Source organism: Pongo pygmaeus, chromosome 4 (assembly GCF_028885625.2).
Source record: "Pongo pygmaeus isolate AG05252 chromosome 4, NHGRI_mPonPyg2-v2.0_pri, whole genome shotgun sequence".
In the NCBI taxonomy this organism is placed as follows: Eukaryota; Metazoa; Chordata; class Mammalia; order Primates; family Hominidae; genus Pongo; species Pongo pygmaeus.
Window position 1 is genome coordinate 152,672,201 of NC_072377.2, and position 26,729 is coordinate 152,698,929.

The window sequence follows — 26,729 nt, forward strand, 5'->3', positions numbered from 1 at the left end:
AAAAAGTTAGTACTGAGATGTGACTATTTAGAAGAGGCTTTTAGAGAAAGTGACAAGAAATCAATGCTGACTGAAACAGAGCAATGGTTTTCGTAAGTTTTAACAGGTGATGTTTTGATTTGTTTAGGCATTATGGTTTAAAATACAATTAAAAGGGAAAAAGAAAACATATATCTTTATAGTTTAATTTTACCTCAAATTGTGTTGGGTAGTTATTCTACACTGAGTAAATATAAATCTATTGGTGAAATCCACAGTCAACAGATGTTTACTTTTTTTGGTATCTTAGAAATTATCTAGTACAACCACATTATTATAATTATGTAAAAATGCAAGACCAGCTATCATTAACTATCAAGCTTATCACATAAACTTGATAATTGTTCTAAACACCTCTCTCTCTCTCTCACACACACAAACACACACGCATTATATATATGATTTATCTCTAAACCTCTTAACACTAGTACAATGTAGGTGTTATTTTTATTTTACATATTAGGAAACTGAGGCTTAGAGAAAATAAATGACTTGTCCAAGGCAACATGGCTAACAATTCAAGATTTGGACCCATTTCTAGCTTGCTTCAAAGCTGGATTCATTTCTATCCCTACATAGTTGAAAAGACTACATGGAATAGAAATAGATTTCTGAAACCCTGTCTCATTCTCTTTCCATTAAGCTATGGTGGACTTTGATTTTCTAACCTGTAACAATAATGGAATTTGAACTTGCTCTCCGTGGTCACTAATTTTACTATTCCATTGGAAAGGAGCCAAGCTACAACAATAGTGCAGACCTTGAAACCAATGATTATATATATATGTATATATGTGTGTGTGTATATATATATGTATGCGTATGTGTGTGTGTGTGTGTGTGTGTATAGATCATTTTTTTTTTTTGATGGAGTTTTGCTCTGTCTCCAAGGCTAGAGTGCAGTGGCGCCATCTCAACTCATGCACCCTCCGCCTCCTGGGTTCAAGCAGTTCCCCTGCCTCAGCCTCCAGAGTAGCTGGGACTACAGGCACGCACCATCAAGCCCATCTAATTTTTGTATTTTAATAGAGATGGGGTTTCACCATCTTGGCCGGGATGGTCTCGATCTCCTGACCTCATGATCCACCAGCCTCTGCCTCCCAAAGTGCTGGGATTACAGGCGTGATCCACTGTGCCCAGCCCAATGATTATATTTTTATAGGAAATAAATTATTTCGTGAGAGAAAAAAGAAAGGACATATTATCTCACTGTGATAAATCTCATAATATTGGCAGACTCCCTAAGTTGGGCAACTTTGATCAGTTTTCTGGAACCATCATAAAAAGGCCTTTAATTGGATAAAGTCTCGAACTGTTCTTCTGTGGATGTGAATACCCTGAGAAGTACTGGAATGAAACAATTTGGCTCTGGTTTCAGTCATCTTCACATGTTTCTTCAGGTGCTTTCTTAAGCTATTAGGGCAAAATAAGCTGGTAGAAAAAAAAGTGTTACTTGTAGGATGAAAGAAGCAACTAAAGAGAAGAAACTTTCTCTAGAAAAATGTTACATTTACATATTTATAGTTGTTAACAACTTTTTTCTTTTCTTTTTGGGAGACTAAATAATGGGATGATACAGGAAGAAATCTAATTTAGAGAAAACTGATTGAGCCAAATTTTTCAAACAGTAATATGGGTAATCATAGGCTATGGAAAGTTAAACTGAGTCTCCAATGTTTATGATTATGATGTTTGGCTAGAATATAAAATAAGGCTTCAGAATATAAAATATCCTGCAGATTCAGAAGTTTTAAAACTAGTTACATACAAGTTTTATTTTTCCAACGTTTCTGCCTCTTCTAATGTCTAAGGATGAAGCAGTGTACAGAGAGGAAAGGATGCTGTATGTGTGGTCTGCCTGCAAGTGCTGGATGCCTCCTCTGCCTGCTCCAACTAAACTGTCTGCTTATGAGAAAGTCATTGCTCCTCTGAGTTCCTGCCTCCCTATATATTCAACATTAGAATTTTGCTAGGTTATTTTTTAGGATCATTCAACTCTAACATATATATGAGTCTGTGACACTGAACTCAGACACTTCAGAACATCTACAAATGAAAGGAACAGGAACCCTGGATTTCTCTGGATGTGGAAATCTTTAAATCTATACCTCACTGGTAGGACAACCAATCTGTCTTCCTTTCCTCTCCTCTCCCACTTATGAAGGGAGTCCGGTCAGAAACATGTTTGTCTACGAGGTAGTATATCTGGTATTTCTGAGGAATTCGGTTACTATATATGATTATAGAATGTTCAACTTTGAGTAGGGTCTATGGACTCAATCAATTGCGTTCTGGGGGAGGTACCATGAAAGAACATTACCACTTTAGAAATAGATATTCTCTGTTCAAACCTGTCACCCTGACAGGATCCTAAAGGATGGAAGCTAAAGTGGTGTGGTATATAAGTCCCATGACCTTGAACAACTGGTTTTATGTGGGTGTCACCAGTGCTTTATAAAAGTAAACTGCATCGCCCCGAGTTCAGTCATACTGCACCAGCTGAGCAATGCACAGAGTGGACCTGTAGGCGACTTGCATCATCTTCAACATGAAGATAGCCACAGTGTCAATGCTTCTGCCCTTGGCTCTTTGCCTCATCCAAGGTGAGCAATTTGTGTGTAATCTAAGCCTCTTGCCACACATCTCAAAGCCCTGGGGAAGGGACTTTTCTCCCCCTACTCCTGCCAAAAAATGTTTATGTATGCATGTATAATCCTGAAATGTCTTGCCAGACACAGAGTTGTGAAGATTTATATATGTGGCTTTATAATTATGTTGTTATCTTTAGAAATGGCAAGTAGTTTGAGATAATCTGAATTTTCTAACCACGAGAAATTCTTCCATTAATTCTTTATTAATTCTGAAAACTGAATAGATTCTTCTTCATCTTCCTCTTGCTAAATGTATCAATTCATAGTGCATATTCTTATATATGTAATAGACATTTAAAACTTAATTGTAAATAATATATGTATTTTAATGCTATAGGTATAAATGAAATATTTTTTAAAATTCAATCATCTGTTCTTATTTTAAAGCAGTAGTATCTTCTAGCTTATTTTAGTCTTGTGTTTTCAAATGCTACATGGGTTGAAAGCATTTCTCCCAAAGAGTGAGGGACTTTTGTGGGAGCTAGAAGGTTGAGTTTTATATTTGCTATTTAACCTTAAGAGAACACAAATTGCCTAGACTTATGTTGCTCTGAAACATTAAAATTTTTTAAAAGAGAAACTCATAGATAGTCTGAAATCATATACAAATAATGCCCATTTTCCTAAAATAGGTGTGTAGGTACAAAAGAGCCTATGTTAATGAGAGAGTATAATAGCCTGTGACCTTAATCTTACCTTCTGTCAGATCTCTAACTTTTGTAGCTATAATAAGGAGGTAGAGCTGCCAGAATTCAGAAAATTAAATTTTATGTATATATCCTATAAATGTAATGCTATATTATAGTTTCAACTATAATATAGTTTCAAAATTATATTATAATTGGTATAGTATTTTGCATGTATGTTATATTGTAATTTTAAAAGGGAGGCTGCCATTTATTACTCCGAAAGGACCTTTTGAAGATGAGCTATTTTGATGGGGTTAGAATTCACATGAGTATTATTTTCCAAAGTAATTGTAACCTTCTGAGTGATTAGACCTTTGTGAGTATATATACTAATCTCCTGGTCCAGTGCCCTTCTTTTATTTGCCATGATAAATCTTAATGTGTTCAAAAACCATTTGCGGTTTTACAACATATTGTCATTAAAGAAACCAAGATGCTGCATTAAATGAATTGTTTGTTTTGTTTATTAAATATTTTACATTTCCTTAACTTTGGTTTCTATATTTTCATCCCAGATGCTGCCAGTGAGAATGAAGATCAGGTTAGTCCTGCTTTTTCTGTTCATTGAATTCATTCCAAGATTCCCAAAGAAAAATGGTTTGTGGCCAACACCTTCATGTTAATAATACAAACATATTATACTGGTAGGTACTAATAGCTTTTGTTAAAAACACAGAAACAGATTTTTATGAATCAGGACATAAGCCTCTCTCTTTCTCTCTCCCCCTCCCCCCACACACACTTAACATATTAATGATGATGGATGTCTGCAAGAGGCAATTTATCATGTTAAAGGAGCATTTTAAAATTTCATAAACAAAAAATTAATCAACTGGAAAACTACTATTTTTCCATTTAACATCTCAACAAGCCATGATATACCACATAGGAAGCTAAAATAAATTTTCTAGTAATCATTATGCAAAACAGGGTGGTCTGTATCTTGTATATAGTCAGTGTATATAGTTCATGTAATGAATATTTATTGAGCATCTCTTAGATGTCAGACCCTGTTTAAGATGCTGGGGATATTTTTAAGTAAACAAAATAGATGAAATTCCTGCCCTGAAAATTACATTTTAGTGTAGGAAAACAGACAAATTAATAAGTAGCTTAGCAAAACATATGGTACATTAAATAATGATAAATGCTAGGAGAAAAATAAATCAGGAGTCATAATAGGATCCCTGAGAATGGAGGTGGTATCCATTCTAATAAGGATAATCAGGGAAGTTCTCTCTGGACAGACAGTATTAGAATAGGAATCTGAAGGTCATGAGGGAATGAACCATGAAGGTATTTGCAGTTTACAGCAGACCAGACAGAAGCACCTGTGAGTGCAGAGGCCCTGATGCAATAAGGTGCTTTACCAACTCTTAAAGCTCTTTTGTTTGATAAATTAAAAAATCGTTTTCTACTAGAAGTTAAATTTTTTGATCTATTTGAAAGATAAGATGACCAATTACTCACACACACACATTTTATATATTTATATACACACACACTGCTATGCATGCTATTAATTCAGCACTTAAAACACAATCTTAAATGTTTTGCTGAATATGTGGCAAAATTTGTTTTATCTCTGGCCATGAATATTAAAGGAATAAAAATGTGAAACAGCTTTTCTTTACGTTGGAACTCTGAGAACCATGGTTAAAATACTCTCTTGCCGTATTTTGTTGCAATGATTTTTTTTAAAGAAACTTCTTACATGAGTGTTCTAGAGAATTTTATCATGTTCTCTACTATTTCATCTAAGTTTACTGATAAGGAGAGGTCCAGAAAGTTCAGTAGAGTAGAAAATAAGCTAGACATTTGGGAAGCAGAGAGCATGCTCACTTGGAAGTTTTATACTGGAAAAAAAGAAGGATATTATATAAATATCACTGTGTATAAAACCATCATTTTCTTTTTCAGAGTCCGTGACGATGGTTGGTGATTTATGGCAGATACTGTGAATTTTACACTGATATTTTTCATAGCATTAACCTCTATTTCACTGAAAAATATTTTTAAAACAAATTTAGTGACTTCTTATATTTGGTATTAAAGGCAAGAACACAAAGAAGTAATTATTTATTTGGAAGCCTTTCTAATCAGAGTTTTTGGATACTGTGTCAGAAATGAAAACTATTGATGTAGTCTTTTTTATGATGCTGTGATTTTGATTATTTTCCAAGTTTAGTAGCTTGGGTTCCTTTCAGCATGATAAAAGCATGTTAAATGTCATAAACATGAACCTAAACAGCAGGGAAAAGCACTGCAACAATCTGCAAGGATCTTAAGCATGCTTAAATTTGTCATCACCTAAGAGTCATTCTTTAGGCAAAAGCAAGCTAGTCAGTGCTCTAACACTGAGACAGGGCAGCGGCAGCTCCTGGAGGGTTTTATTATAATATCTGGAGATGGACAATAGAAGACAACAAATTAGGCCTCAGCCAGTGAGGGAAACAGAAAGAACTTGGCCCTAGAGGGCTCTAGTTTTCCTGGGACACGCTGAGAAAAGGAGAATAACAGCAACAGTAACAAAACAAAACAAAAACAGGTTAGGGACTGGAAGTTACCCTGCAAGTAAACAGGTGCTGAAAAGTCATCTACTCAACTCAGGATGACTTTTGGTCTAAATATGCTTCTGTTTCAACCCTCTCTATTATGGTCATTGAAAGGGTATTCCATTTTGCTCAGAGAAAAACTCAACTGCTGCTTTCCATTTTTATGGTCTTTTCCTCTTTCCCAAGAGAATACATTGGATAATTTCATAACTCAGAAAAACAGCATTGATTCTCATCTTAACTAATTAATCACTGTGAACAAATTTCTTAACCTATTATTTGGGCCTCTGATGCTCGGTTTGTAAGAAAGAGAGTCTTTCTAGGAATTAAGTTCTCATCTAACAGTGATATTGGAGAAGTCCAATTTGGGGATTATTCTTATGGATGCAACTCTTTAATTTTTTTCATAAGTAGAGACAAGGTCTCATTATATTTCCCAGGAGGGTCTTGAACTTCTGGCTTGGCATCCAAAATTGCTGAGATTACAGGCATGAGCCACTGCACCTGGCCTGATGCTACGCTTTTATGATAAACTTTCAAAATTATTTAGAGCTTTATTCCAGGATTATCATGAGTCTTCTATACACTTTCTATAAGTCTTAATAAGGGATATATTTTCATTACAAAGACCCCAGGCTCTTCTCTGATTCTACTATATGGATTTTAGGATCAATTATATTCAGCAAGGTAAGCATAACTTGCAAAGTTGGCATTTGATACTGTAGAATCAGAGATCAGACAGATCTCAAGACGCCCAGTTATTAATCTGTGTCCAGAAATTACTACTGTGCTACTCTGCTGGAGTCACTGTGTAGGTATAATAATCTTAGAGATATTTAAGCATGCCATCCTTAGCTAAATTTCCCAGGGCGTCTGTGATATTGTTTAGTTATTCTCCTTCACCATTAATCATTTTGCAAGTGCTACCAACTGCCTACCATTTTTAAGAGGCTAGATTAAGTACATCATTATTCATCCAGGCAAGTATACTTCTGTTCTACCTAATGCTGTATCTATGGCACCTAGCAAAGTATAGTAATCTAATAATAAGTGATTGCTGGCTCATTCAATGATGATCATAAAGATATAGGAGACTACTGGTGTTCAAGACCAGCCTGGGCGATGTAGTGAGACCCTGCCTCTCCAAAAAAAAAAAAAAAAAAAGAAAGAAAGAAAGAAAAAAAACCAAGCACAAAACACCAGATATAGATATAGGAGCCTAAATAGAAACCTTTAATAAATTTTTTGGAAGAGGTTGTGTTTGTCAGAGTTGAAGCAAAAGCTTGGTTTATTTGTTTCCTGATACAAGCAACTTGAAGCAGATTAAAAAAAAGTCAAAACAAAAAACAACCAAAATCCCCTTAGATTCCAAAGGCCTAATCTAAAGACCTAGTGAATTTTCACTGGGTACAGTGGCTCATGCTTGTAATTCTAGCACTTTGGGAGGCTGAGGCAGGTGTATCATTTGAGGTCAGGAGTTCGAGATCAGCCTGCCCAACATGGTGAAATCCCATCTCTGCTAAAAATACAAAAATTACCCAGATGTGGTAGCATGCACCTGTAATCCCAGCTACTCAGGGGGCTCAGGCAGGAGAACCTCTTGAACCTGGGAGGTAGAGGTTGCAGTGAGCCGAGATCACGCCACTGCACTCCAGCCTGGGCGATAGAGCAAGACTCCGTCTAAAAATAAATAAATGCCTAGTGAATTTTCTAAATTAAAAGGGAATATAACATTTTAAAGTTGTACTTTACTAGGTAGCAGAAATGCACCATATTTTAAGCTCCTAAAAAAGAATGAGTGATGTATAGCAGGACTTTAATAATAATATTTAATATTATTTGTTAACATTTAATATTGAATGAATGAAAAAGAATTACCACTTTTGAAGATCATTCTTTCTTTTTCTCCATCAATTCTATTATTTAAAATGTTTCCACTGTCCTCCTTAAACTTTGTATAATGCAGTTATTGGTATTTACAAAACCAAAAGCCCAAAACAAATATAGTAGGATTTTAGTTCCAAAGGATGTGCCAAAAAAAATTACCAGAGAGAGAGAGAGAGAAAGAGAGAGAAAGGCTTATGCAATTATTGAGAAATTTCCTCAGTACTTCCATAGATTCACAAGGTTTGATTCTGATGGTAACGATAGTGTTGATGACATTTGTGGTGATGGTGATGGGGGTGGGAGTATGGGTACTTTTTAAAAAATATAATACAAATTTGAAAATGCAAAATGGTTAGGCCTCTCCCAGAACCTCTGAAGGGGGATATGACAGTGAAGGGCCCTGAATCTTAAGCTTTATTAGCTTTAAGGTAAGTCTGCCGGTGCTCATAAGTCAAGTGATTTATCAAGGGACATGAAGCTCTTTTCAGAAAATAAACCAGTCTAGAAACTTGTTTTCCAGATATGTATAACCAAGAAATCCTTTTTTCATTTAACACTTAAAATTTCTAGGAACTGATATGTTGTAGTACAGCCATGAGGAAATGTAGGCAGACATTTTGTAATGTTCAATGCTCAAACACCTTGCCTCAGTCCTTCAGCAACATTTTCATATTCCTTTCACAGCAATTAATATTGGCCTACTGTGTGCTAGGTATTTTATATGTGTCATCTTAGCATATTCCAGTAATAATGGCAATCACCAGCAACATCAAAACAATAATAATAAAAAAGGAGGAAGCAGGAAGGAGGATAATTTATTAATTGAATATCTACTATGTATCAGGCATTCTTTGAGGGCTTTGCATACTTAATCTTCAAAAAACCTTGGAATTGTGTGTGTATATATATGTAGACATATACATATATCTACATATATATCAAAACAAAGCTTTGTTTTGATGTACTTTTAGCTAACACAACTTTTTTGGCATTATCTTAGGAAATATGCCATGAATTTCAGGCATTTATGAAAAATGGAAAACTGTTCTGTCCCCAGGATAAGAAATTTTTTCGAAGTCTTGATGGAATAATGTTCATCAATAAATGTGCCACATGCAAAATGATACTGTGAGTAAAGGTTTCTTTCTTTCTTTCCAATGTTTGAGTTAACAGCTAGTCTCTGAACTGGTAAATGTATTCTTTTTCTTTTCTTTCAAGTGCATTTTTCTAAACCGAAATGGTTAAATAAAAGTGCTGAGCAGATCACTCTGACATCTTCCATCAGATAAAGTTGGATAATTGCCACCCACCTGGAAAGATTTTAATAATCATTCAAACAAGATTCTGAAAGCATTCCAGAGGGCCCGGTGTCAATACTTTGTGTAGCACTCTATAGTCTTTTGAGGATGTAGTTCAACTTTGAACTTCCTGGTTTTGGAAAAAAAATGAATTTGACAAAGAAAGTCAGATTCCTTGGGCCTGTTAAGACCTGATTCTGTTGCAGCCTAGGGGCTGAGAAGATCAGCTTAAGCATAATGCCAGACTCTCCCGTGGCAGCCAACCAGCAGAAGGACTTAAGCAAGTCCTGATTCTGTGAGCTGCCAGTGTCTTTAGACACCTAGCATTATTCTAGGATGAGATGAACTAAAGGGTAGATTATAGTTTCCAACTCCTTGCAGCTCAGAAAGAATTACTATCCTGGAAGTTTACCAATCTCTATTCAATGCTTCTTAACTTGGTTTCCTTCTCTCCATTCTCACCCTAAAGGTAAAAGAAGGCTTGAATTATCAATTGCAAATCCTCAAACCAGAATGTCCTAATTTGTTTTTGAAAAGGAAGGTTAGCCTCAATTTCTGACCACTGTCAAAACTTCAACAGTGGTAGCAAGCCAATACTGAGCTTACCCACTTAGGATAATTATGTTATAATTGGCTTTTTAAATGTCAGGTTGGTGTGTGTCACAGGATTTAATTTGGGGATTGACCTAGTCAATCATATTGGGATAATGAAGCTCAGATCGTTTGATCATGCACTGCTTCTAGTGAAGAGATTGTGAGACTATAAAGAAGCCAGGACAAGATTTAATAGAGGATGGGAGGCCTAGGGCAGGTTGAATAATTCTTTCTTCTTTTGAAAGTTGAATGTAAACCAGCAGGTATATTATTTATTATAAAATTTTCTTCTTGTTTCATAAGATGTTTTAATATGAGACTGAAAGTATGAATATAATAAATTTACTGAAAAATAATGTAAAACAAAAATGAAATGCCTTAAGAGTCTAAAGACAGTTTATCATTTTGAAGTTATTCAATTATTATTTTTATTACTTATGTAAATTATGTTGAAATAAAATTGGTTTTTTTTTACCTGGAAAGAAGGAGGCTGTGCAAGGCATAAAAGCTGTCACCAGATTCCTAAAGAACTGGTTTATGGAAGAGAAAATTGATTTGCTCTGTGGGTCCCTAGATGTTGGAATTAGAACCAATATAAGTAGGTTCAATGTGAATATTCTCTTTCAAAAACTGCATTCAAAGAATGGTTCAGATAGCTTTGAGAGTTGGTGACCACCTGGCTGTTGGAAGTATTCCAGGAAGGTAGTCTGTTACACAGTTAAAGTTAGAGATTCTTCCTATAATACCGTGTTCGAGATATTTTTCAATGTTGAAGGGAGATCTGGGGTTCTGTGTCCATTTCTGAACATGCTACCAATTTTGACATGCCAGGCTAGGCTGAGGAGAGCAGTTAAAATTAAGTTTACCATGTTAGCTGTTATTGCTAAAAGTTGAGCAAACAATGTTTAAACTATGCTATTTCTTGTCCTTTTCCAGGGAAAAAGAAGCAAAATCACAGAAGAGGGCCAGGCATTTAGCAAGAGCTGCCAAGGCTACTGCCCCAACAGAGGTGAGACTATTTGGAGCCAACCTGTTTACTTTTGAGAGGATGTTTGACTCTATTTAGAGCTATCTGTTTATTCCTTAATTACTAGGTCATACCTGTTTTGAAGCCAACAACTTAGGAGGGAGGGAACATGGGTTAGTCCAGGGGTGGGCTAAATATCTGGTACATCTTGTCCATAGGCCCAACCCATGATCCATCTCTAAAAACATTTTAGGCACTGACAGAAACTAAGAGGTGGAGTGAGCCAGTGTGATGTCTGCCTTCCAAGGCCATCATTTCTCATTCCTCTTGTCCTGTCTTAGCCCAAAGAAGAGCTTTCCTGGGACTGTAGAACTAAGTTCAAATCTTAGAATTCTTATCGCCTGTGTAACTTGGAAAATTTATGTATCTCTGGATCTCAATGTTTTCATCTATAAAATAAGTTTTAGACCGAATAGAAACTAAGTTTTAAAAGCCAGTCTCAGGGTTTAACATGTTCTAGCAGGTATTTGACTCATTCTATTTCCTTTTTCTTTTACTCTTTTGCTTTTTACTATATATGTTCCGGTACCTGGAGGGTCCTCCTAATTCAACTATAGTTGCTTGTTTATATCTATTTTGCAGACAGGGCCTCAGGCTAATATTTTGTTTAAGAAAAGTGTTCTCTGGTAAAAAAAAAAAAATGGTCATAAAACATTAAGAAGTAAGATAGAAGGAAGGAAAGAAACTGCAAATTTATCCTACTATATAAACCATTTCACTTTATAATTTTTTTCATTTATAAACATTTTTAAAATCTTTACAAAATTATAAAAATAAAATTTAAAAAATAAAAATTTGGGGTCCAGATTGGTGGAAATATGTGTCTAGCCTACAATATCTCACAAATGGGTTATTGACAAAGCTGGGACTACCACCAGCTATTCTAATCACCACTCACATCACCCCAGGTCTCCTATGCAGTTTCTTCACTAATTTCCTCTTTCTTTTCCTTCTCTGCTGGCCCCAACACATAATTAAAATAATCAATCAAGGTTAATTACTTACACCTTAATTACTTGTAACATCCATGGTCTGACAATGCTGACATCTTCCTTAGCAGTGTTAGCCAAGAACGTCTGAGAACCTCAGCCTCCACAGTAAACATAGTCTACTAAATTATTTGCCTGGGTGCAACCAGTCTCACTTTTAAAACAATAACAGGCACCACAAAATTGATCCATAATTGAAAACTCTTTATCTGTAGCAAAGGAGAGCTACTTTTATATTCTACAAAATCTGTGGGGGGCCAGAAAGGTTTAGTGGCAACTTTGTGTGTGTCTTATTTGTCACATTCAAAGAGTGGCTCACTTTCTAACATCCATTCTCCTCTTCCTCCTCTCTGTTCATCATAAAAAAATGATATATCTATAGTGTTTAAAAATATAAAATATGAGGAAATGACAAAAAAGCAAAATACACACAAACATACCAATTTTAACAAACCTATCTGAAAAATATAGCTAGTTAGATGTTTCCATATGTAGACACAAATTTATTGAATTTTAATCAAGTAGGAGTTTTAAAAAATAAATTTACAGTCTTAAGAAATAAAATTACTTTTTGTTAATATATTATGCCTGAGTGACACACACACATACACACACACACACAAAAATGTAAAAAAAAAAAAAAAACCCTCTTGATAAAACTCTTAATAGCGATGTGGTTCACTACTTAGGAAACTACTTACATAACCAAGTAGTAACTTACATTAAGTTAAGGCAGTTAACATTTGGCTGTGTGCCTTTCAAATAAGCTCTGTCTAAATTTTTCCTTGTCTCTGTATTTAAAAGGATTCGTCCAATTATACCATGTGTTTTTTGTTGTTGTTGTTGTTCTCTCCACTATAAAACAGAACAATGTGCTCATTTTTTCTGCTTAGATTCTGCCCATCAAAAATCAACCCTGCTACTCACTCTCAGAATAAGGTGCTTTGCATTTCAAGGAGTTTCCTCCTACAGACATCCTCTCACTCTCTCTTTCATCACTAATTTTCTTTTCACTAGTATGTCATCCCTTCATTTCCTGACTCTAGTGTTCCCTCCATTAACAAGTCTTGTTGGTACTGCCTCCAAAGTCTAACTCCTTTTCTCCATTTCCATCCCTACCATCTCAATCCAGTCATCCATAATTTCTGATCTCTGGTGTTTTGGTACATGTAAAGACTTGTTTTTTTAATTGATGAATTCATTCATTCAATGTTTATCATGGTTTAGGTTGCCAACTTTATAGAATATTAGGTTCACACGAGTCTATGTGTGTGTTTCTGAGGTCCCTCTTTTTTCAGATTCATTTATTGCTTTAATAACTAGTATGGTAAATCCCCCCTTCTTAGTTCATGTTGTTAAAAGTTGATGGGACCTATGCATAGATATATGGTTTCCATATACATGTTAGAGATAAAAATAACTGAGTTTATATAAACTTCATCTTGAATTTGGTAACCCAGTATGTTTATGGATACAAAGAATTTGTAAAGTAATTTGGGTAAAATTGACTTTTTACAGTATTAATTTTCTAAGCTCAAGAGCATAGAATAGTTTATGAATAATTCATATAATTTTGATCTACTTTATAAAATTTGCAAAATATTCAGAGATTTTTATAATTTTTGTTAATATTTTTAAAATGTGTAAATTTATTACTATTTTTAATATATTTTGTTTTTTATTGCATTTTATCTGTTTATTGTTGATATAGACAAATTCTATTGATTTCTTCAGGTTAATCTTATGTCAGACAACTTTTGTTTTTGTTCTTGGTAGTTGATCATATTACCTACATATAACAAGAGTTTTATAATATTCCTTTCAATCTTAGCACATCTTTCTTTCTTTTCTTATATAATTGGTAAAGGATCCAGACTTCAGTAGTTAAACACTAGTGATGGTAATGAACATCAAATAATCCCCTTGTCTCTTCATATTGAAGGGAATACCTCTAAAGTTTCTCCATTGAGTGTAATATTTATCATAGCGGTTTTTACCTATACAGTTTAGCAAGTTTGGAAAATTCCTTTCTATTTTTAGTTTGCTGAATATATGTTGCTTATTATTAAAAGTCTTCTTTGCAACTATTAAAATAATTTGATTTTTTAGTCTATTAACATAAATAAATTTCTGGATATATTTCTTAATATTAAACTATTATTGTTTTCTTAGAGTAAATCATACTTTATAATATATTTAAAATAAATTTATGAATTTGGATACTAATAGATCCATTAGATCTATTAGTTAGATCTAATGGATTAATTAGAAAATTTGCAATTATGTTCTTAAGTAAAGTGAATCTCCACTTTTCTCTTTTAAATTATTCTTATCTGGCTTGGGAATTTACATAAAATTATCCTAAGGTGTGACACTTTAGGCTATGACTAAATGAGGTGGTCAGGAGATCCTCTCCTCAGAAAGCAACTATAAAGCTAGACAAAATTGACCAAAAAACATTTTAGCAATCTGAAAATTGATCAGCAGTCTATACCAATCTGAGAAGCATTTATCTTGAAAAACTGCTGACTTTAGGAATAAAACGAGAGGTCTGTGATGTTCTTGCTCAGGGATATTGCCATTTCATCCCCTGGCTTGGTTGGCCATGGAGGTTCTATACAGGGTACAAATGTCAGCAAAGGCATTGCCATTGTTGAAGAAGGCTAACCTAATTTGGAGTAACGAGCAAAAGTCATACCTAGAGGTGTTTTCAGTGTAAGTGATAATCTTCACCAAGGGTAAGGAAAATGGTCTGAGATTGCAGTCATAATTGAAGCAAGTGTATTCCTGGTTGAGCCTTCACACGTAGTTGAAACAGCCCAAAGAGGGTCAAGAGATTCGCAAACTCCTAACTGACTATAAAGCTGTGCATATCCACTTAATAAACACAAAATGTCCCAGTGAGAAGCAAATGCTGGAGTAGATGCAAAAGTGGCCTGAACTTTGCATGCCCTCCCCTGTACACAAAGGTCTATCTGAGAGGGTGAAGCATTGTTAGCTTGAAGTATTTGAACACAAACCGTGTTAAATCCTTAGCTGACCATTAAACTACAAAAACATAGGGGAAAAACATAGGAAGCCAGGCTTAAAAAATTACCATGGTAAAAACTATCATTTTCTTAGCTGCACATCAGCAGCTGCAATTATGAGAGAGGAAGATTTCAAAGACTTAATCCAGCCACAGAGGCAAAAAAAGAATAAAAAAAGCAGTGAAAATAATCTTTAAAGAAAAAATTGTAAACCTGAGTACCTATATTATCTAAAACGTTCAGTTTTTATAATCAAAATGTTCAGTTTTTATAATCCAGGTTAGTGAGGTTAAAAAAATGTCAGTTTTCACCAAAAGTTAGACAATTTTCAAAGTAACAAGAATATACAACCCATACTCAAGAAAAAAATTTAATGGAATTTGTCTTTAACTGTGTATAGATGTTAGATGTGGCAGACAAAGACTTGAAGCAACTATTAACAATGTATTCAGGATACTAAAAAAAATCATGTTTGAGGGTTCACAAGAAAGTATAATAGCAATGAATAAGCCAATAAAAACTTTCAATGAAAAGATAGAAATAATTTGTGAAAAGACCCAATGAAAATTCTGGAGTTGAAGAGCACAATAACTGAAATGAAAAGTTCAATAGAGAGGCTCAAAAGCAGATTTGTGAATCCTTAAAAAAAGGAATTACCAAACTTGAAGAAAGCTTAATAAAAACTAACAATGGAAATACAGAGACAGACAATAGAGAAGAACAATGAACAAAATTATACACTTTTTGAGACAGCAGCAAGAAAGCCAACATATGCATAATAGGAATACCAGAAATAGAGGTGAGAGAAAAAGGAATACAAAGATTATTTGAAGAAACAATGGCCTAAGATGCCTTAAATTTGATGGAAAAAATTTAATTTTAACATTTAAGAAACTCAATACACCCCAAATAGGATAAATATGAAGAGATCCACATGTGGCTCATCATGATTAAAATGTTGAAATAAAAAAAAAACAAGAGAAAATTTAGAAAGTGGCAAGAGAAAAATGACACATCCTATATACAGGCTGTATACAATTAAAAGCTGGCCCCTCATCTAAAATAATGAAGGCCAGAAAGCAGTAAAATGACATGTTCATAATGCTGAAAGAAAAAAAAGATTAAGCAATATTCTATAGTCTCAAAAGCTATCCTACAAAAATTAAAACAAAATAAAGATATTACTGTACTAAAGAAATCTGAGAGACTTTGTTGTTAACACAATTACCTTAAAAATAATGATGAAGGAGGTCATTTAGCTGAAAGGAAATAACTACGAGATGGTAGCTTGGACCTACAGACAGAAATGAAAAGCACCAGAAATAGTGAAAATTGAGTTAATCTCTTAGCCTTTTTAAAAGAAATAATCTTAATATATAAGGCAACAATTATAATGCTGTTTTATCAGGTATATATATATGACAACAATAGCATAAAGGGTGATAGAGAAAATAAAGCTTTATTAAGGCAAAGTGTCTGTATTTTACCAGGATTAAGTATTATTCTGAAGTAGTTTGTAATAAATTAAGGTGCATATTGTAATTACTAGAGTAGCTACTAAGAAAATAGCATATGTAATGAATATATAACATCAACAAAGGAATTATAAAGGTGTACTTGAAATATTTAACCCAGAACAAGATAGTAGTAGAACAATAGAGAAGCAAAAAAAGACAAAAGCATATTGAAAACAAATAGAAAAGTAGAAATGTAAATACAACCATATAAGTGATTATATTAAACATAAATGGTTTAAACATCCCAATCAAAATGCAGAAATTGTCAAATGATAACAAACGAACTATAAGCTGTCTCCAGTAGGTGCTCCTTAGATTCAAAGACACAAATAGTTGAAATGATAAAAGATCGGTACCATGCTAAGTTTAACCGTAAGAGAGCAGGATTGGCTATACTAATATGTGATAAAATAGACATTAAGACATTATTAGAGACAAATAGGGATATTTTATAACTTTAAAAGTGTCAATACATTAAGAAATATAACAATGATAAATGTATACACACCTAATAGAGGCTCCAAATTTATATAACAAAAAATGCTATAATTAAAAGAAATGAAAAGAAATGAAGAATTCAAAAATAATCGTTAGGAATTTCAATACTCCACTTAAAATACTGATAGAACAGCTAGATTAAATATGACCAAATAGAATACTTGAAGAATACTATCAACTAATTCAACCTAAACTGAAATATAGACAGTGCTTCTCCATTGATTGTAGAATATGTATTATTTTAAAGCAACAGAGGAACATTTTCAGGATACACTATATACTAAGATACAAACATAATAAATTTTAATATATTAAAATCATATATAGTATTTTTTTTTTTTTACCACAACAGAGTTGAATTCAAACCCAACAAGGAAAATGAATCATGAAAATCCCCAAATCTTTAGAAATTGGGCAACATGCTTCTGGATAATTGGTGGGTTAAAGAAACAATCTTGAGAGAAATTGGAAAATAATTTGAATTGAATGAAAACAAAAAGACAACAATTTAAGACTTACTGGACTTGTCTAAAGCACTTTCTAGAGATTTAAATGGCTTAATCAGAAATAAGAGATTGGATTCAATAATTTAAGCCTCTACCTTGAGAAGATTAGAAAACAAAGTTTAGCAAACTAAACCCAAAGCAAGCAGAAGAAGAAACACATAAGGATTGGAACAGAAATTAATAAAACACGAAACATACAAATAATAGAAAAAATTAATAAAACCAATGTTGGTTCTTTGAAAAGATGAACAAACCTGACAAATCCTTAGTTTTATTTTCCCTTCAAGAAAAGAACAGAAGACAAACATTACGAAAATCAAGAGTGAAATAGGAGACATCAGTGTGTGCCCTGGAGAAACTACGAGGCTTATGATAAATATTATGAAAAATATTATGCCACCACATTAAATAACTTAGATGAAATAGAACAATTCCTAGAAATAATCAAATTATTGAAAATTGACCCAAGAAGAAATGGAAAATCATAATAGACTTACAGCATAAGTAAAGACATTGAATCAGTAATTAAATTTAAAAAAATGCCCAAGAGCAGATGACTTCATTGGCAATTTCCATTATATACTGAAAGGAGAAATAATATGAATTATTTACAGATTCATTCAGGAAGAAGAGGAGACACTTTACAGCTCATTATATCAGTCCAGCATTATTCTGATACAAAATGTAGAAGATATCACAAAAGCAGAAAACTACTGACAAATACTCCTCATAAACATAGACAGAAAAATCCTTAACAAGACACTGGCTGGCAAATGAATCTGCAATATGAAAAAAATAAATCATTACCAAATAAGAATTATCCCAAGAAAGCAATGTTGGTTTAGGAACAGAAAATCTATTAGTCTAATACACAATATTAACAGAATAAAGGGCAAAACCACATGATTATCTTAATAGATGTTGAAAAATCACTTATTAAAATCCAGCACTCATTCAAGATGAAAACTCACGCAAATATTATCAATAGAAGTAAGCTTCTTCAGTCTGATAAAGAACGTCTGTGAAAAACCTATAACTAACATTATAATTAATGGTTAGAGAATGAATGCTTTGCCCTTAGGCTTGAGAAGAAAGCAAAGGGTGGTTTACTGTCACCACTCCTATTCAACATTGTACTGGAGGTTCTTAGCCAGTATAAGGCAAAATTAATTAATTAATTAATTAAAGACACTTTTTATTGGAAATGAAACAACTGTCTTTAATTCCAAAACATGATACCATATATGAAAAGTTCTAAGGATCCACAAAAAGAAAAATTACTAGAACTAATGAATGAGTTTAGTAAGATTTCGGTGTGCAAGATTAATAATACAAAATTGTATTTCTATATACTAGCAATAAACAATTTGAGAATTAAAATATTAATTTCATTCACGATAGCATAAAAAATGTAGAAATGAATTTAACAAAATGAGTACAAGACTTATACGCTAAAAACTATAAAATGGTGCTGAGAAAAATAAAGATCCAAATAACTAGTGGGATAAATAGTCCATGTTCATAGATGAGAAAACTCAATATTGTTGAGATGGCAATTCTCCCACTATTAATCGATAAATTAAACATATTCCCAATCAAAATTTTGTCAGTCTTTCTTTTTGGTAGAAATAGAGCAGTTGATCCTACTAGTTATATAAAAAATATTGAGACACTTAACAGTAACTGAATTTAAATTTTGTTATAATGCAATAGTGATCATAACAGTGTGCTGTTATTTCAAGATAGGCATAAAGATTAGGGGAATAGAATTGAGATTACTTACTTTTATGGTCAGTTAATATTTAACCAACATGTCAAGATAATGCTGAGAAAATTGAATATAATTAATTTTAAAAAACAGTGTTTTATCTTCCACCATACACAAAAGTTAACTTAAATTTTATTTTGGTACTAAATGTAAAAGCTAAATATATAAAACTTCTCATGTAAAATATAGGAGGAAAAAATTCATGAGCTTGGGTAGGTAGAGTGACTTTAGATATAAAACCAAAAGCATAATCCATGAATACAAAATTAATAAACTGAAATTTATAAAAATTGCAAATTTGTGTGCTTCAAATGACAACAAGAAGTCAATGAAAAAGCAAGTCATAGACTGGGAGAAAAATAGTCACAACTTATATAGCAGGTAAGGACTTAAATCCACAAAATATATAAACCTCTTACAACCTGATTATAAGGAGACAACTCAATTAAGTATAGATATTACACCAAAGATATATGAATGGCTAATAAGCACATAAAAATGCTAATTAAAACCACAATGGGGTATCACTACACGTACCCACTAGAATGATTATAATCACAAAGACAGAAAATATAAAATGTTGAGGGTGTGGAGAAACTGGAACACCTATAGACAGATCGGGGTAATATACAAGGTTACAGCCATATTGGAACACAGTTTGAGAGCTTCTTAAAATTTTAAAGAGATTGACCATGTGATCCAGAAAATTCAGTCCTAGGAATTCAGTGAAGTGAAAATACAGGTCCATAGAAAGTCAGGCATGTGAATATTTATAGCAGCAATGTTTTTAATAGTTCTAAACTAAAAACAATCCAAATGTCCAAATGTCCACTGGTGAATTGATAAACAAAAGGAGTATATTTATACAATGAAATATTATTCAACAATAAGAAGGGATGTGCTACTGACAATTTTGCAATATGGATGAACTTCAAAAACACTATGCAAAGTGAAAGAAGCTAGAATTAAACAATTACATATTTATAATTCCATTTATATGAAATGTCCAAAAAGGGCAAATTTACAGAGTCAGAAAAAAGTTTAATGATTGCTTGAAGCTGGAGGTGGGAGCTGGATATACTGTACACAAGCACAGGGAAATCTCGTAGGGTGATGAAAATATTTTAAGACCAGGTTCTGACGATGGCTGTACAACTCTATTCATTTACTAAAAATCATTGAATCACTTTCAATGGGTGAATTTTATAGTATATAACTAATATCTCAATAAAGCTGTTTAGAATTTTATTTTTCAGTTCATATGATTGTAACTGCTTTGGAATGATTTATACATTACTATTATTTAATACAAGTTTTCCTAGACCTTCAGAAAAATAGATTATAAAGCTATTGGGACTGAGTTATTTTGGGGTGCGAATATCTCAGACCAATATATCAATTGGATTAATGTTTATTGACCTGTGTAACAAATGTAGTTATCTTATACTTTTTTGTAGTCATATATCCAATTTGGTTTTCAAATGTATTAGCATACTGATACTGATGAAATGCTTTCATCATATTAATGTCTCAATATTTATATGGTAGTTTTTAATTATCATTCCATATATTTTTACTTTTCATATTGCTTTTCTCTTTGGTCAGTCCTACTAGAAATTCTTTTATATCAGGTTGTTTGATAATATACTCTGTTGCTTCTGTTTTCTATGGTGTTAATTCCTGTTTCTTTATGTCTGTTCCTGTTCATTTTACAATGGGGTTGAGGAATACTTTATTCTTTAAATTTAATTTTTAAAAAATGTATGACAAATATATTTAAAGATATTAATAATTATATATCTCAAGATTTATACTTTAAGTATTTCTATTTATCATTATTTTCCAAACACTTCTTAATTTCTCTACCCCAATGTTTAGTAATAGATTATCTAATTTTCAAATATGTGGAACTTTTAAATATTTTATATTAGCTTTTAATTTTATTAAATTTTGGTCAGAGAATATAAATGATGTAGTATTGATTTTTGTTATTTCTTAAGACTTTGTGACCTAACAAATATTCTGCTTTTATGAATGTTTTATATATTCTTAAAAAAATGTTTATTTTCTGTTTCTTGGTTGTAGTTGTCTATAAAAATCTAGTGGCTTAATATTCTTTTTTTTTTACTTAATATATAAATTTCTGAGAAGTGTTTGCTTAAATCTCTAACTCCAGTTATTGATTTATTTAATTCTATTACATTCTATTTGTTATTGTTTGACATATTTAAAGTCTATATTATTAGGTGAATATATGCTCATGATTGTTATACTTTCTTGTTCTTGTTCTTGTCATTTTTTACTTCATATATTGTCCTTCTTTGTCACTTATGATACATTTTTGGACTCAATTCTAATTTTTAAGTGTTAATATTGCTGCATATGCTCTCTTCTTCATTTTTGTCTTGTATATTTTTATTATCTTACTGGTTTGATACTTGCATGCCTTTTCGTTTTAATTTTTCTCAATACATGGATTCTTTTTTAAACATCCAATTACCAATTGTCTCTTAATTTGTAGATTTAGCACACTTACATTTATTGTTATTTCTGTTATAGTAAGACTTGGTTCTTTCATTTTCAAAATATTTTCAGTTACTATACTTAGTAGTTTCTTCTTTCTAGCTTTTTTTGGGTGGTGATTTATTTTTGTTCTTATTATGACTATCCGTAAACAAATAGCCATACTTTTGATTATTTATTCTATTGCTAATATCTGTGTCTATTGTCAATATCTTTGTCTTCTCCCCAAATGTATGTTAATCTACTCTCCATATATTTTCTGTAAATACAATTTTGTTATTAACTTGATTTTAGCTTAAAATTCTTATTGCTTTTCTCTTTTATTCTTTTTTTGTTAATTATATAAATTGTTCCTTTCTTCAGATTTTTTTTCTATATTTATTTCCTTCTTTCTTTTGGAGACTTCTAATTCTATTTTAAATGTTCTTTAGCTTTTCCTTTTTTTAGAAAAATTGTTTCTTATTTCCATTGCCTTCTAGGAGAATTCCTTGATCTGATCATCTGATTCACAAGTTCATTATTTATTTGTACCTATCCCATCTTTATTCTTTATACTGCTAGATTTATTATCATTTGAATATTTTCCATATTCAAAATTTCCACTTTGTTCTTCCTTTATAACTTCTTTCTTGTTATTGTTTTACATTTGTTTATGCAGATATCTTCTCTTATCTCTCCATAACATAGTTAGACTTGATAAAATATTTTTCTACCCATTCCAATATTTCTACTTCAATTGATACATGTTATTTAGTATATTCTACTTTTTACTTGTCAGATATACAGATATTTTTATTGTAATATTCCATAATAGCTGTATTTATTTTTTCTGCTAAATTCAGTTAGGTAATATTCAATGTCAAGCTTCAGTCTGTAGCCCTTCTGGTGAGTATAAGGATAGAAAAAGAGATAAGACCCAGTGCTGGAGGTTCTGAATCCCCTCTTTTCCACTCCAGCTTGCTGCCACTTCACCAGGTCAGGAATCCATCTGTAAGGTCTCAGGCATTGTCAACATTAGGAAGAGGTGTTTTCTGTAGGTTGTGATCCACCACCTAGGGGTTTGGAGGGGAAGGAGGTGGAGTCATAAATCCTTGCGCCTGTTTTCATCATCCCCCAGCTGGCCTTTTGACTTGCTCTGTCATTCCCCTGTCTACATCTGTGACCTAGTTAGTACGTTGCTGTTGATTTTCTGGTGAAGGGGGATAGTAGTGATTGTTTTGAGTTAATTACTTTGATCTATAATTTCCCTATGCTTCTGTAGTTTCTTCAGGAATGATTTTTGAGAGAAAACCAATAGCCATCCTGCTTTTTCTTTATGCTTCGGTCAGATTTCCCTTCTTTCTGTCCATTCCTTAAAAAGGACAGTCTAGTTTCCACCACAAATCCTTTGCAATTGCCGTTCTCTATGCCTAGAATGTTCTTCCCTCAAATGTTTAATGGTTGACACAGCCTCATTAATCTCATGTTACCTCAAATGTCACCTTTGCAGAAAGACATTTTTTTGCCACTATATCTAAAATAGTCCCCATTCTGGTCACTATTGTATTTTTCTGTTTATTTTCGAAAGCACTTACTATAATCTATAGTTGTTGTGCATATCTGTCTCTTTCTATCAGAATGTAAGCTCCTTAGAATATGTATTCCATTTTTTTCTCTCTCTCTCTCTTTTATTTTATATTTTCTGTGGCAGCTTCACAGTCCAGAAGAGTGCTAAAATGTAGTTAATATGTAAAAAATTTTGTGGAATAAATGAACAAATGAATGAATGAAATAACTTATATGGCCACTGCTTATCTTATTTTCAATCTATTTTTAAGTTCTTTCTAAACATATGAATAGTGGAGTATGTTCTTTAGCTTTTCTTTTCTATTTTCAGTTCTTTTCCTTCTAGATAAGAGTTTCTCAACCTGATCTTCTGTATCCTACTTTTATTCTTTATATTGTGTGACATACTGATACATCATAGGTCTACATTCTAAGTGTTTCATATTTATCATTAAAATGTCTTTATTTTGCCAATGATAACATGAAATTGTATTTTGCAATGTGATATTCTAAAGAAAAATTATCCAGTTTCATTATTTGGTTTTCGGTAAAAGTTAAAGTCAAGTTAACTCTACATCTTTTTTAGCTAGGTTATGTCACAATAATAAGTTGCCAAATAATGTTTCATAAGAATTCACTTGATAATCCTTATTGCAAATCTGGAATGTAGGTAGGGTGTGAATTTCCATTTTTCTGATGAGGAAAGTGAGGTGCAAAGAGGTGAAGTGAGTGGGTGGCAGTTCTGAGACTTGAACACTAGTCTTCAGTTATTACTTTGTGCATTTGTTTTTCTTTACCATCAGGTTTGTTCCTAAGTGTATGTCACATTATTAGAATAGAGATTTGGGCTTTCTCCTGCCATACCTAAAAGATGTTTAGTTTTCTTGGCTTGTCAGTAGAGAAAACATTGAAAATAACAACAACAACAACAACAATAAATGGTTCTGTGCCAGGCACTGTTCCAAGTGCTATACATGATTTAACATATTTAAATCCCTATGTAGTCCTGAGAGTTTGACAAAATTATAACCATTTTGCACATGAGGACACTAAAGCATAGAGGTGTTAAATAACTTGTCCAAGTCCCATAGCTTAAGTGGTAGACTTAGAAATATGAAACAAGCAATCCTGCTATTAATTACTATTCTAATCTATAATAATAGAAACTTTACTGTAGTTTATAGTTTACTTAGAGCTTTCATATCCATAATCTACTGGGCCTCACTACTACTCTGTGGAGAAGGCAGGCAGGATTGGACAGACGAACAGTATGCCAAGTTTCAGAGTGGTGACTTGGCCTACTTCACCCAGACAGCAAGTGGTTGAGGTAATACTGAAATTCTTTCTTTTGAAATCTGATTTTATCTCTGTTCTTGGATCATGTTTTATTGCCCATAAATTTATTAGCTCACTAAAGCCTTTATGATATGTTTTTCTTCTCCAGCAATTTACATTATTGTGGGCTGAAAATGTTAATCTATTTATACATCTAAGGACTATTTTGTTGCTTATATTTTGACGTTCCTTGATCATGTCTTTTGCAGCTGAATTGTGATGATCTTAAAAAAGGAGAAAGAGATGGGGATTTTATCTGTCCTGATTTTTATGAAGCTGTTTGTGGCACAGATGGGAAAACATATGGCAACAGATGTGCACTGTGTGCTGAGAATGCGTGAGTATTCTCTGAAGTAGGCTTTCTCCCTAAAACATGTTCTCTCTAGAATTACATGACACAGTTTTTCCTACAATCTTTAAGCTAACAATTCATCATGTGGGAGTTAGCCCTTCCTAAATTATTAGTACCACTTCTTTTACTACTCTTAAGACAAATAAATATGTATAGCGTAACACTTTATATTTTACAAAGCACTTTTATGTATGATTTATCAGATGGTTATCACTTTATGAAGTAGACAGGATAGGGAGATTATAGATTATATGTTCATAATCTATAAAATGTTATAGATTTTATATTTAAAATGTATAATAAAATATAGCTTTAATATAATAAAACATTTAATATTATAATAAAATATAGATTTACTATTTTATAATCTATAAGATATAGATTATATGATTATAATATATAACAGATTATATATTTATTTAGACACACATACATACATATATACATATATATACATACACACATCTATCTTCTATCTATCCATCATCTATCATCTATTTGTTTATCTATGTGTATACTCTTTTTCACAGAGAATTATTTCATCATCAAATTATGTTTATTAAGTGCTTAATAATTTGTAATATTAGAGTAGATAATTGGGACTTTCAATATTAAATTTCTTCCCATCTCTCAACATTTACCAAATAGCTAAGGTATCTTACTGTCCTATATCTTGTCCCTGTTTTGTTCTTTCTCTACCCTCAGTGCTAGATTTGGTTATCAATTGTGTCTTCACCAACAAGATGACATACCTGCTTGGCAGGTTCCGGCTTGTGATCTCAATCTTGAATTGTCTGGTCTTAAGATTTTGCAAATATGAAAACCAAGGCTAATGAGGGATATTATAATTATTCACTTTTTGAGATCCTGCAAGCTTTAGCTCTCCTTGCAATAAATATTTTCAGCAAAATAAAACTGCATTAAAACACTCTCATCCTTTGCAGGATGGTATTTTCAGAAATTCACTTTAAAATTATGTTCTCAACTCTCACCAAGGGTCAACATAGAGAAACAGAAAGCAAACGTAGATATATGAAGAACACACAGATTTTTATCAGATACATATTGTGTAGCACAAGTATGAGCATGCTATATATTTAATTCTTACTGTGTCTTATATGGGGAATCCCATTATAAATATTTAAATTTCTGGTCCAGGTGAAAGTTTCTCTCCCCTAATTTCTGGTATATTTCTTTGTTCTATGTACTTTGTACTATGCGATGAGAATCATACTTGTCCTTGTGTTGTTTTCCTTGCAGCTCTAGCTGCTAGGAAGCTCTACAATAAAATTGAAAATTTGATTTTTATAGTGCCCCTCAGCTGATATCCTTTGAAATAACTTTTTTCTTATCACTTTTAAATACTTAGTTTTTTTCTTTATATTGTTTTTACTAAATTTTTATTGTTTTACAGATGTTATCATTGTAATCTGCTTTAACTTTTTACAAATTAGGAAATATGTCTTACATTTACGGTTCTGTGTTTTCAGATATACTTTAAAGGTCTACGAGACTGAACAAAATTAATTATCAAGACTTTATGTACTTTCTATGAAAAATAAAATACTAGTCTTTATAACCCAAATAAAGAGTAGTATAGTGGGATGTTAGATAATACAAATTTGACTTTGTTTATTTAAAACAACAAAGTTCCTTGGGGGCTGAGGGGTATCTATTATCCAGTTACAAGCTTTACTTTTTCCCATCTTCTTATGTGGATCCCTCCTCTAAACAAAGGTTAAAAAAAGATTTCTATAAATAATATTTACAAGTCTGAATCTTTACCATCTCTTCCATGTTAACTACATTTCTTTGACTTGAAGTTATAAACAGTGACTTTTATTAGAAAAAGTAATAAAATAATACTATGTGGCAGCTGTTTTCGGGAGTAAAGGAGAATGACAATGCAAGGTAGAGCAGTTAGGTT

At 32.4% G+C, this 26,729-nt stretch overlaps 1 protein-coding gene across 3 annotated transcripts in view; it reads left to right on the plus strand.

Moving 5' to 3' along the window:
• Nucleotides 1-2,522: 2,522 nt before the first annotated feature.
• SPINK5 (serine peptidase inhibitor Kazal type 5) overlaps nt 2,523-26,729 on the plus strand; it is a 74,600-nt gene continuing 50,393 nt past the window's right edge. For 2 of the 3 annotated variants that reach the window (XM_054489198.1, XM_054489200.1), the window contains exons 1-5: nt 2,523-2,642; nt 3,895-3,920; nt 8,822-8,949; nt 10,650-10,722; nt 24,660-24,787. In XM_054489198.1, coding sequence (XP_054345173.1) covers nt 2,588-2,642; nt 3,895-3,920; nt 8,822-8,949; nt 10,650-10,722; nt 24,660-24,787 — 410 coding nt within the window. In that variant the 5' untranslated portion in view covers nt 2,523-2,587. The remainder of the gene's footprint in view (nt 2,643-3,894; nt 3,921-8,821; nt 8,950-10,649; nt 10,723-24,659; nt 24,788-26,729) is intronic. The other variant, XM_054489199.1, reaches the window with a different exon arrangement.